The sequence below is a fragment of the Gymnogyps californianus genome, chromosome 10, assembly GCF_018139145.2.
Source record: "Gymnogyps californianus isolate 813 chromosome 10, ASM1813914v2, whole genome shotgun sequence".
NCBI lineage: Eukaryota > Metazoa > Chordata > Aves > Accipitriformes > Cathartidae > Gymnogyps > Gymnogyps californianus.
This window is the reverse complement of record NC_059480.1, coordinates 29,303,150-29,314,107: the sequence shown is the minus strand read 5'-3', so window position 1 is coordinate 29,314,107 and position 10,958 is coordinate 29,303,150. Positions and strand designations below refer to the sequence as shown.

Genomic DNA, 10,958 nt, shown 5'->3' with positions numbered 1-10,958 from the left:
TTTCCAAACAGGTCTCTGCAAAGGGGAAGTGTTTGTTTGCTCTCTCCTTGGCTTGGCACACATTTCGCGGTGCCTTCCTCCCACGAAAACTGCCCCCGTGTCCTGCTCAGCCAAACAAATCGCTCCTTCGCCTTGACTCATCAATGATTGAATCATATGCAAACTATGTTTAAACGGCGATGTTGCGCTGCTCTGCAGGGATCCCAACGTTCTCGCCAAGGCATGGTGCGGGAGTGCTGACGGAGAGGTAGCGCCCAGCCCTGGGGATGGTAAGGTGTCCGTCTGCCCGGGGAGCCGGCTGCCAGGCTGCCGCTTCTCGAGAAGACTCTGTTCCTCCTCTCCTGCGATCATTTCTCAATGAACTCTTTAATTGCTTTACCCTGACTGCTTACTTTAAAATTGATTAATCAGTCTTTTTCTAACAACTACCTAAATCAACGTATCTGTCAATACAGTAATTTTAAAATTATAACTTGTATTTAAAGTACTAATGTTTGTGCAGTGTTTTCTAGAATTAAAATCTGACTAAAGTGTTGAGTTTCTTCTCAAGAGCCTGAACAGCCAGGGTTAGGCGAGGTGCTGCATGTGAGGTTGTTCTGACCAGGGTGAGCATTCATGGCTATATAATTTTTGTCTCCTGTGGTACACAGTCTAAGTGTAGATATTTGCTGGATGTAACTTTATGAAGTTTTGTAGGTGCTGTACTTCATTCTGTCTCGTGATCTACCTTTAAAATAAAATACAGTGCTTTGAGAGCAGAGACCTATTAACAAATTCTAGACACCAGAACAACTTTGAAAATACTTAAAACAATTACACGATTTGAGGAGACTGTCTTTAGTGGATCTTGTGGCAGTCACATTGCTGCTCTTTCAGAGCTTAGACTTAGCTTGATTTCAGTTTTAATCTATATCCCATTTTTCTAATGTTTTGTTTCCCCCTGCTTTCTAATTGTTTTGCTAGTATTCTAACCAAAGGCTCTCGCTAAAAGCTTTCCTTATCTTGCAGTTCCCCTGCAGGTGGGTATGGGTGTGTTTGCCTGAGGAGGGAGAGGACTGAGCACTTGAGATCCTCCTCTATTTCTTTCCCTGTAGCATGAAAACATTTTTTTAACCAACCTTTAGAAAGAAAGCAAAACGTGTCCTCAGGCAAACTCACACTTGGTGCAGCTTCCTAGAAAGCTTTGCTCTTTAACGAATACCGATTGTGCTGCTTACTTCCGAGCGGAAAGGAGCAGCTCTTTGTCTGGAGGCAAAGAGAAAAGGAAATAACAGTGCAGGAGGGGCGGCAGCGGTGCTGGCAGCCCGGCCGGCAGCTCTCCCGGCTGCAAACAGCCAGGCGTTTGCCAGCCTGGCGCTCAGCGTTGTCCCGGCAGGGAACAGCCTCTCCTCCTCCGGCCGCTCCGTGTGGCGGGGCTTGGGGCACTCCATTATACGCAGGGTGTGGGCTTAGCCGAAGTTATGAGCTGTGATTGAATTAAATCATACACAGTGTTCTCACTTCATAGGAAGTTAAGTTACAGAAGTTAAGTCACAAAAGTGGCTTAAAGTTTGTGAATTTGGCTTTCAAGGCGTTTTATCCTGAGCTTGACCGTGCTGTCCCCTTGACTACAGTCGCTTTCATATCAATGAGGACTCAGTCATAACTGAATCTTCCTTTCTTGAAAGGGCTTTTTGTAGAAAACTGAGAAGAGACTTGTCAGACCCCAGGAGCAGAAATGCCCTGTGTCCGCAGGAATGGCTCGGAAGTGCTCCGGCACTGCCGTGATGCACAGGATATGCGCTTCATCCTCACAGCGCTTTCCGTGCAATTCTGGTACTGAGTTACCAGCAAAACCGTACAAAGTGCATGATAAATGGTCCGATTAATTTAATAAACACATTCTTTCCTGACTTTTTAATGAATTCCGAGTAACGCTGTCAGAGCGTGGCCATATTGCTGCTAATGAGTTCATCCTTCATCAATCTCGACAGCGCACTTCTTCGGTGATGAGTGAGGAGACCATGGGACAGGGGTTGGGTAACAGGGAGGCAGATGACTTCCAGCAAGGGCTGTGACAAAGTGGTGACAGGCCAGTTTCACTTTCCTAGCCTCTGGTACTGCCGTGGGTTTGGCCAGGCGGCAGCCGGCACGTTATGGCAGATGCCTTCAGGTGATGCTCTTACTTCAAACTCCTCACACAGGTTTTTGCTCACGCAAGTTTTCATTTTGCTTGGTAACTCTGGTCAATAGCTGAAAGTAGAAATCTTGTGTGCATAAGGGTTATTCTTCGAGTTCAAGTCTACTTACCATATAAGCTGTGAGGAAATAGCATGCTATATTCACCTGTTACAGCAACAATATAAAAATAGCCATGCAATGATCTTTTACTAATTTCTGGTGTTGATTTTTTTTTTCTTCTGACTTTCCAGGCTGTGAACGAGACAGATGGCTGTTTGCTGATGAACAGAGTCCTAGAAAAGTATTACCTTTCCACCATGTACAGCCTTGAGTTCATTTTAGGCTTTATTGGAAACACCATTGTTGTGTTCGGCTATATTTTCTGCCTGAAAAACTGGAAAAGTGGCAACATCTACCTGTTCAGTTTATCATTATCAGATTTATTATTTCTGTGTACTCTTCCAATACTCGTGAACAGCTACTCCAGAGATCAATGGGTAAAGGAGGGCATCTTGTGCTACAGCAACAGATTCCTGTTGCATGCAAACCTGTATAGCAGCATCCTTTTCCTCACGGTTGTCAGTATTGACCGATACATGCTCATAAAATATCCTTTCAGAGAACATTTTCTACAGAAGAGGAGAAGTGCCCTAATTGTGTCTGTTGCCATATGGATCGGGGTGATACTGGAACTGCTGCCGTTGATGTTTTTCCTGGAGCCTATAACGTCTGCCAATAACTACAAGTGTCTTGATTATGCAAGCTCTGGAGACCCCACGAAAAACCTCATCTATAGCATGTTCCTGACTGTCTTTGGGTTCCTTATCCCTCTCTTGATCATGTGCTGCTTCTATGTGAAGATGGTTCTTTTTCTTAAAAACAGGAGCGAGCAACTCAGTTCCCCCCTGGCACTTGAAAAACCCCTTGCTTTGGTCGTCCTCACAGTGGTTATCTTCTCATTGCTCTTTACTCCCTATCACATAATGCGCAATGTCCGACTTGCTTCCCGAATACCAGCCTTGAATGTCTCTGTGTGCACGCAGGGCATCATCAACAGCATCTACATCATCACGAGACCCATTGCGTTTTTGAATAGTGCCATTAATCCTGTTTTTTATTTCTTAATGGGTGACCACTTCAGAGAGATGCTGATGACAAAAATAAGGCAGCTCGTGAGCAGGCTGACAACCACCGGCAAATGAATGAATAAGGAGACCTCTTGTAGTGGGAGACGGGGGCAGGAAACTCTCTTAGGGAGAGCGCTTGCAAATGTACGGTGCCATTTTTTTTAGATAACTTTATGCTATAGAATATGCGTGAGCTGATTGTGTTCCTCTAAATGCACTTGTTACCTTACTGTACAGGAGACATCCTTGTGCTAATCTGACCCCAGCAAACCAGAAGCGATGCTCTCTCACAACAGGACAGCAGGAAACCGTGCTCTCACAGCACGATATCCTGTGGCCTATTAATATTGTAAATAAAAGATCATCATGGTAGTTCTTAGAGGGAAAATATACTGCTCTCAGATGGCTTCTTTGTGAGCCATAACTTGATGCTGGGCTGGACCTAGGCTTGGATAAAATGTGCCAGGGGCACTAATTCACATGGTCAACAGAGTCTGGGGATCAAAGTTGAGCCTTCTTTACATAAGTGTTTGCAAACTCTGCGTCTCCTGGGAGGTTTACCTTTCAGAATAAAAAACTGGGACAATTTCCATTTCCAGCTGATTTGGCAAGGGTTGGCATCGCGGATGTGGCAAAAAGGGAGGGTATGCAAACGGCGGGGTGGAAGGCTTTGTCGGCATTGCCGAAGGGAGGCAGCGGCTAGGTTGCTGGTTTTGTTTGTAACGAGTGCGAGGAGTGCGGAAAGCTGAAACGTTTGGCTGCTGGTCTTACAAGCGTTTCAGGGAAGCACTGAGACAGCGAAGACGTGTGTGTGTGCAGCCAGGTTCTTTCACCCTTTGATATTAAAGCCGAATTCAGCTAGCAGAAGTAAAAATAAGAAAATCCATCATTTTAGTTCTTAACTGCGATTTGCCTTCGTACGTCACTGGGACAGCTATGCAAGCTCGTACTGGTGTTTTTGCAGCACTTTTCGAAGTACAGATTTACTTAACTTTAATGTCATTATCTATAAGTGTGAGCAGAATGTATAGCTTGAAGCAGAATTCGGACCTCACAGTTCGAACTTCATTAACAGTTCCGATAACGAAACAGGAGCGAATGAGGAGCCGGTTCTCTGCCTAACATCCCTGCAGAATTGTTGCTGCAGCCGAACTTACTCTCCGATCGACTGACCTGACTTCAAATGTAAAGGGTGAAGAGATCGATGAAGTGAAATGCTTGTATGAGCTTGGGCTGGGGAAGGACCTGCCGAGAGCGCCGGGGCGTGCCGGGCAGAGCGTGGGCAGCAGCGCGGGCAGGGTGCGGGCAGCCCCCTCCTCTGCCTCCGTTGCAGCAGGCGATGGAGGAGCCCCCAGTGAAGCAGAAGGCGAGCGCTGCCCGGGGGCTCGCTGCTCCCCGAGGCGTGGAGAAAGGATCACCCATCAGGCCTCATCAGAGACAACTTTAGTTCTGCTTTCCGATGTGTTGTTCGTCTGCAATACACTTAACTCTTTCACTGGTACCTACCTGCCTGATAATAAACTGTGCATCCTGTTAAAAATGAAAAAAGCCTCCTTTGTGTTGAGTGTTTTGGTTTATGTGCTCTTCTCTTTAACGTCCATGAAGCCACTACACCTGCCTTCTTCCTGTTAACAGTAAGACCCTAAAAGTCTGTGAGCAAAAGTACTCATCTGGCTCAATTTGAGGGATAACGTAGCTGCCTTCCTCTGCGAGTATCTCGCACAAATACCCGTGCCAGCGTTCCTCTGGGGTGGCCATGGCACGTGCTGGGTGCTACACCCAGGCACCCTCGGGGCACCCACGGGGATCCCCCTGAGCTCGGGGTGCTGCTGCTGCTGCTGATCCCGGTGACGCTGCGGGAAGGGTTTTGCTGTCAACGTCGCACAAGTGCCTCCTGCGCCGCTCCCCGAGACGTCTGCGGTGGGAGGGCTGGTCCCGGTCCCGGTCCCAGTCCCCCCAGCAATGCTGCTGGCTAAGGCTGCCGCTCTCCCGCTCGGCCGGGCAGCGGTTCCCGTGCTGGAGCAGCACACGGCGGGGCTGGAAACAGCAGCCAGGCTGCACCGGCGGGGAGAGGGGGGTCCGGGCAGTGTCCACCAGAGTTTTGACTGGAAAGAAACATGCGTCAATCCTGATTTTCTGCCCTCCGTTTGCTTCGTAACAAATCTTTACACATAAATCGCCAAATCACTCTGTCAGCGGTGAAAAAAAGATCCATCGTGCGTGTTATGGCAGCACCGCCTGGGACAGATAAGGCTGCACTTCAGTTTCCATTAGAAATACCTCCTGTTTTTGTAAGGACCATTGTACGTAGCACCACGAGGCAATTATTCAGCTGACTGTGACGTTGCACATGTTCATCCCAATACAGAGGAAGCTAAGAGCAGAATTTCCAAAAGTGGGTCGAATATTCCCTTTTTAAAGTTGGAGTCTAATGCACTGAAGGGGAATTTTCTTCCAGGGAAAGTGCCATACAGCAATAAATATTAAGCTGAAACACCTTTAGTAAACTCACCTTTGCCTTTCACAGTTGACAGAACAGGACTTTTCAAAGAAATTTTTATTTTCTAAAGCTGTAGCTATTTGGAGCTTTCCTATATCAGCTCAGTGGCTTCTTTTTCTTGTGAATGGGTTTATGCGGGGTACAAGAGGAGCTGGTGGGTTTTGTTTTCTTAAATATGTACATAATCCCGTAGCAGAAGTGGAAAGGCCATGTACACTCCGCCTGGACATGCTGTTTGTATTTCATTTTTTTCCCACATTAGAGATTTGTGGTTGTCAGCTCCTACATCTGGCTATCTACATTTGCTTTCACTGCTGCCATCCATCTTGGGCTTGAGAGAGAATGTGAAAAGAGAAATTTTGCATTTTCAACACAAACCCACTTTCTGTTTAGCCTGATTTCTTTTTTTTTAGTCTGATTTCTGATTTTCCATGTGTCTCATGCAGGAATCTGCCAAACCAGATGCAACGCCTATCGCCCCACAACGCAATTCATTGCACCTCCTGGTCACCTCTTCCCCTAGCCGAGTTATTCATGAGCTTAGTGTAATAAAGTGGTGAATATTGTTAATGCTGGAGCACCACGCTGGGTTCGATCTGCAATCCCTGCAGTGCTCCTGGGTTTACGTAGGCGGCTCCTTGGCAAGAGGCTCACCGTGGTTCCCGGTGCCCCCACCCCAGGCCCGCCAGAGGCAATGCCTGTTGCGGGCGGTTTGCCACGTGCCCTTTCTTCTCAGTAGTGCTGTTTCTTTTCTGGTGATTGCCATCATCTTCGCAGCGTATGGAAAACCTCTTTCTTCACCTTTTGATGTCATGGGGCAGTTTCATGACACCAGCCATCCCTTTTTTCCCCCACGTGATGGCCGTACGTGCCGGGCAGTGAGATGGCAGCAACCCCCAGTTGTGCAAGCGCTGGTTCAGCATCTACCTCTCAGCTGCGAATGGGGAAGCGGAGGGAAGGGGCTGCCAGGCGCTCGTTCAGGCCCCGTACTGAAGGCCGGGCAGGAAGGAAGGAGGAGGCAGAAGATAAATAAACCTCCGCCTGCTAGCTGCTTTCCAGAAAACAGCTTGTGCAATACTCAGCTCACATAGTGCTGGCAGCTCAGCCTCCCCCAGCCGCTGCCTGTGCAGAAGGGCAGATGAAGACAGGCAGCTTCCCTGGCAGCATCCTCATTGGTAATTTGAAAGTATCTATTTCATTAGGCCTGTATGAATGCGAAATGGTAAGCCACAGCCTACTTTTCGTGATATTAGAAAACACATCTCTGTCCCTTCAGAGAGCACGCGGGATGGCAAGGCTTGTTGGGGGAGCGGAGCTGATCCTGCCTGACGCTCGCCCCAGCTCATTCCCGCCCGTGGGTGGGCACGGGATGCTGCGAGGCGGGCACGGGATGCTGCGAGGCAGGCACGGGATGCTCCGAGGCAGGCCCAGCCGCCACAGCTGAGGCACGAGGACGTGGTCCTGTCACAGCATTATCAAAGCAAGGTCTGGTTTTCCCATCAGCACACATCAGCAGCAATTCTGTTACTGCCAGGAAGGTCACTCCGGGCTCTTTGTATAAATCAGGAAGAAACTTATGGTTTTGCTTTCGGGTTTTTTAGCACAGAAAACAGTCGTGCAGAAGCTCAGATTGCTTTGATGTGTGGAAGGTCTGGGTTAAGATGTTCTAGTCAAGGCTGGGTTTGCTGGAAGAGGAGGCACTGCCGGCCCAACAACATGCAGGCATCACTGCCCTGGTCCTGCCGGGGTCTGGCTCCACCGCCCTGGCCAGGCTGGTCCGAGGCCAGTCCAAGCCCCATGACAGGGCTGGAGCCGCGGGCACACTGGATGCCACTGCCCTCTCCCCACCAGAGACACATCTGTACAGCATGTGGCATCCCATGTCTGGGTGATCGATGGCCAGGAGGTGATTTCTCTTTGTAAACAATGTGCAGTGACAGTTCTTATGGATTAATATGTTCAATTATTTGGTTTGCTGTGTCCATTGAGGTGAGCAGGGTCATCTGCTCCCTATTAAGTGCATTGAGTCACTAAGGATACCTCCCTGTGTACACACCAGCGTTGCATGTACCCACACGGCTATTCCCCGGCAGCTTGGTACCCTGCAAGTAATCATCATCTCTAAATATATGCTCTTTCTGTTAATATACACTGTATACCCATCATAAAAAAGGTGCAAAGTTAGAAACTAGTGCCTGTGCATCTGAGAGCCCAGCACTACTTAATAAAACTCCCATCCATTATATCAACCTTTTTTTATAATAGTGATGCTATTATTTCTCTAGTATGTGTACTGATCATATCATGGCACATGAAATTTTAAAAGACAGAGGCTAGCTAATTAGAAAATTGGTTATTCATTCATTTAGCTGGAATTCTGAAGGACTGCAATAGCTCTAACTTAAGCAGGAACAGGCTGGCAGCTGTTAAGCTCTTTTTCCTTTCTACGCAGTTAAACTGCAAGGAGAATACTAAAAAATCACATCAACAGTTCCCCATGAAGTGGCAGCATCAAGCTGCTCACAGGGACGCAGGGGCCAGCACTGTTGCTCCAGCACAGGGTCTGCGGGCCGTGGGGTGAGCGGGGCCAGGCTCAGCTGGGCACAGGCTCGGCACCCCGTGTTTCCCCTCCGGACCCAGGTCCTGCAGCCCAACCCAAAGCCTCCTTTCAGTTCCCACAAACGAGCGGGATTTGGAGCTGCAGAACGAGAAACTAGAAATATTTGCATGCCCTGACTAAGCAAACAACACCCTGAGCGCCCGGTTCCTTCCTGAGGAGGAGGACGAGCCCTGGAGCTGGCACCGTCCTCGGCCACACTCAGCATCTTTCCAGGGCTTGCACTCACGGCTGGTTTGTCACGGGTTGAGCTGGGCTCTGCCTTTTAAAGCACGCCCAAAGGCGGACCTGGCACAGGTAACCCCGCGTCCAGCTGAAAGGCGGGTGTCTCAGCCGTAACCGAACCAGCAGCAGGTAATACTTGCCTTTACAAACAGCGTGCTGAAATCTCTGAAACCGTTTTGAGACTCAGGATTATAAATCCCAATGCTTTTGAAAACTGCCTTTCGCAGCACTGCCTATTATATGGGTTTGCAGCACTTACAGATCCAGGCAGTACGTAAGACCAACATCTTCTGAGATTTCTCATGGCAGATATTATTTCCCATTTCACACATTTTTAGCAGAATTCCATACTGGTGACTGTTGGTTTGTGTCTCGTATCGTCATTTTCAATGTTTCCTTCTTTTTAATGTCTTCACTGCAGATGCTGTACTCCAGCAGTTGGACTTATGCGCCGCCTAAGATGCAGGAAAAGGAACTTGCATTTTATTGACCATTTATTCTAAGACCTGCTGTTGTTTAATCCCAGGAAATATTTTCTATTTAATAATATAAAAGTACATAATATCATAGGATCTTAGGATAACTCAGGTTGGAAGGGACTGCAGAAGATCATCTAATCCAACCTCCTGCTCAAAGCAGACAGCTGTGAGGTCAGACCAGTATATCCACAGTAACTGTGAATGGCAAGACTGATTTCACTGTATGTGAAGAATTAGATATAAAAAAGATATAAAGATATATAGCCAAAATAAAAATCCATGTTATTTATACAATTAAGTTTTAGAACCATTCTGTTCAGAATGGAAGAATACAATGAATTATAAATATCAAGCAGTACAGACTAGTTCCTTCTAGAAGGAAAATTTAGCAGAGGACATGTATACTATATACATCACTAGTGTTAGAGAACATAGGAGTGGGGAAGAGGTGGCAACGATCATATTAAACTGCAGATATAAAGTAAAGCCTCCCAGTGAGAAACCTTTTGCACATGCATCAAAGCTCAGAGCTTTGCACTTGTTTTTAACCGAGCTGGGTCTAAGAAGGAGCCTGTGCTCCAGCTCAGATCTGGTCCAGTAAACCCCACACCCAAGACCCGAGCTCTTCATGCTCTCCTGTGGCTGAAAGGCAGCATTGCAGCAGCTTCTTTGGACCTAAAGCAAAGGCAAAGAGAAAAAATGAAGTTTGATAATCCCTTAGTAACCCTACTTCTGAGTCTGTTTTTATCCTGATTGTATGATATTGATTAACCTAACAAATTAATTTTAACCCTTTCGATAATTCGAAATTATGACATTTGCAGCTCCTGCATTGCCTAGCCTAAGGTGAATATCACAGCAGCAGCAGCAGCAGCAGCAGCAGCGCACTCCTCTCTGCCATCGCCCCGGGCTCCCTGCAGCTTGCTGCTCTGATCTCTAACGCTGCTGCAGCAGACCTACCCTGTTCTTTTCTCGGACTTCATAAAAGCCATTTCTGTTTAGCTTAGGAGCTCCTATACAAAACCTAGGCACCTCAGGTGATTTTATGACCCGTTGGGCTCTGGTACCTTTTGCCTCCTGAGATAATCCTGGTTTGTGCCTTTGGTTTAGTGGCAGTCTCTAAAATCCCCATCTACTCCCATTTCCCCAAACTAATTAGTGAAAATTCTGATCATTACACACTTTACTATGGTGCTTCTGGTCTTGCAATTAAAAATAGCAAAAATGCAACAAAAAAGGATTCCTTATGGAAATTATCTCAAAAATGAATCATCTGTAGCATCCGGCTAGACAAACACGAAAGTTTCTTTCCCAAAAGGCTAATATTCAAGAGGACCATTTTCTTCCCTCCGAGGTTACTCTCTGCAGAGACACCTTTTTCGCTTTCAAGGGGCAGGTCTCAGGGCCTTTGCATGAACCCGCCGCATCTCACTTCACAGGCGAAATGCATAGTTCTGTAAAAAACCACCTTAAGGCAAGAGCGCTGCTCCCCCAGCCCGGGTGCGGTGGTGTTTCCAGCTCTGCAACCCCTCGCAGGCTTTTGGCTTTGTTCTGTACATCCTAGTTGACACTGAGATAAAAATCTCTACGTTAAAGTTACGTATGCATGCTCCGTCTTTGTTTTGAATAGCAGAAGTATACTGAGTAGTATACAGATAAATTTAAATAGAAAAACCCAAAACACAAGCTCTTCTCATGGATATATATATTACTTAGGCTGAGCTGAGTGGGGCTGAGCTGGGGTGCAGGCGTGGGGTCGGCGAGATGGGCCGTGGGCGTGGGTCCTCCCCGGGGAGAGCCACGCGATGCTCCGTCACTGCCGTGGCTGCGGCCGTGGACCAGCGCCAACG

General features: G+C 47.5%; 1 protein-coding gene across 1 annotated transcript; it reads left to right on the top strand.

Annotated features, from left to right (window-relative positions):
- The first annotated feature begins 237 nt into the window (after positions 1 to 237).
- Positions 238 to 3,362, top strand: SUCNR1 (succinate receptor 1). The gene is made up of 2 exons (XM_050902846.1): positions 238 to 269; positions 2,412 to 3,362. Exons 1-2 carry the CDS (start codon positions 267 to 269, stop codon positions 3,360 to 3,362), a joined length of 954 nt encoding a protein of 317 aa, XP_050758803.1. The 5' UTR covers positions 238 to 266.
- The last annotated feature ends 7,596 nt before the right edge of the window (positions 3,363 to 10,958 follow it).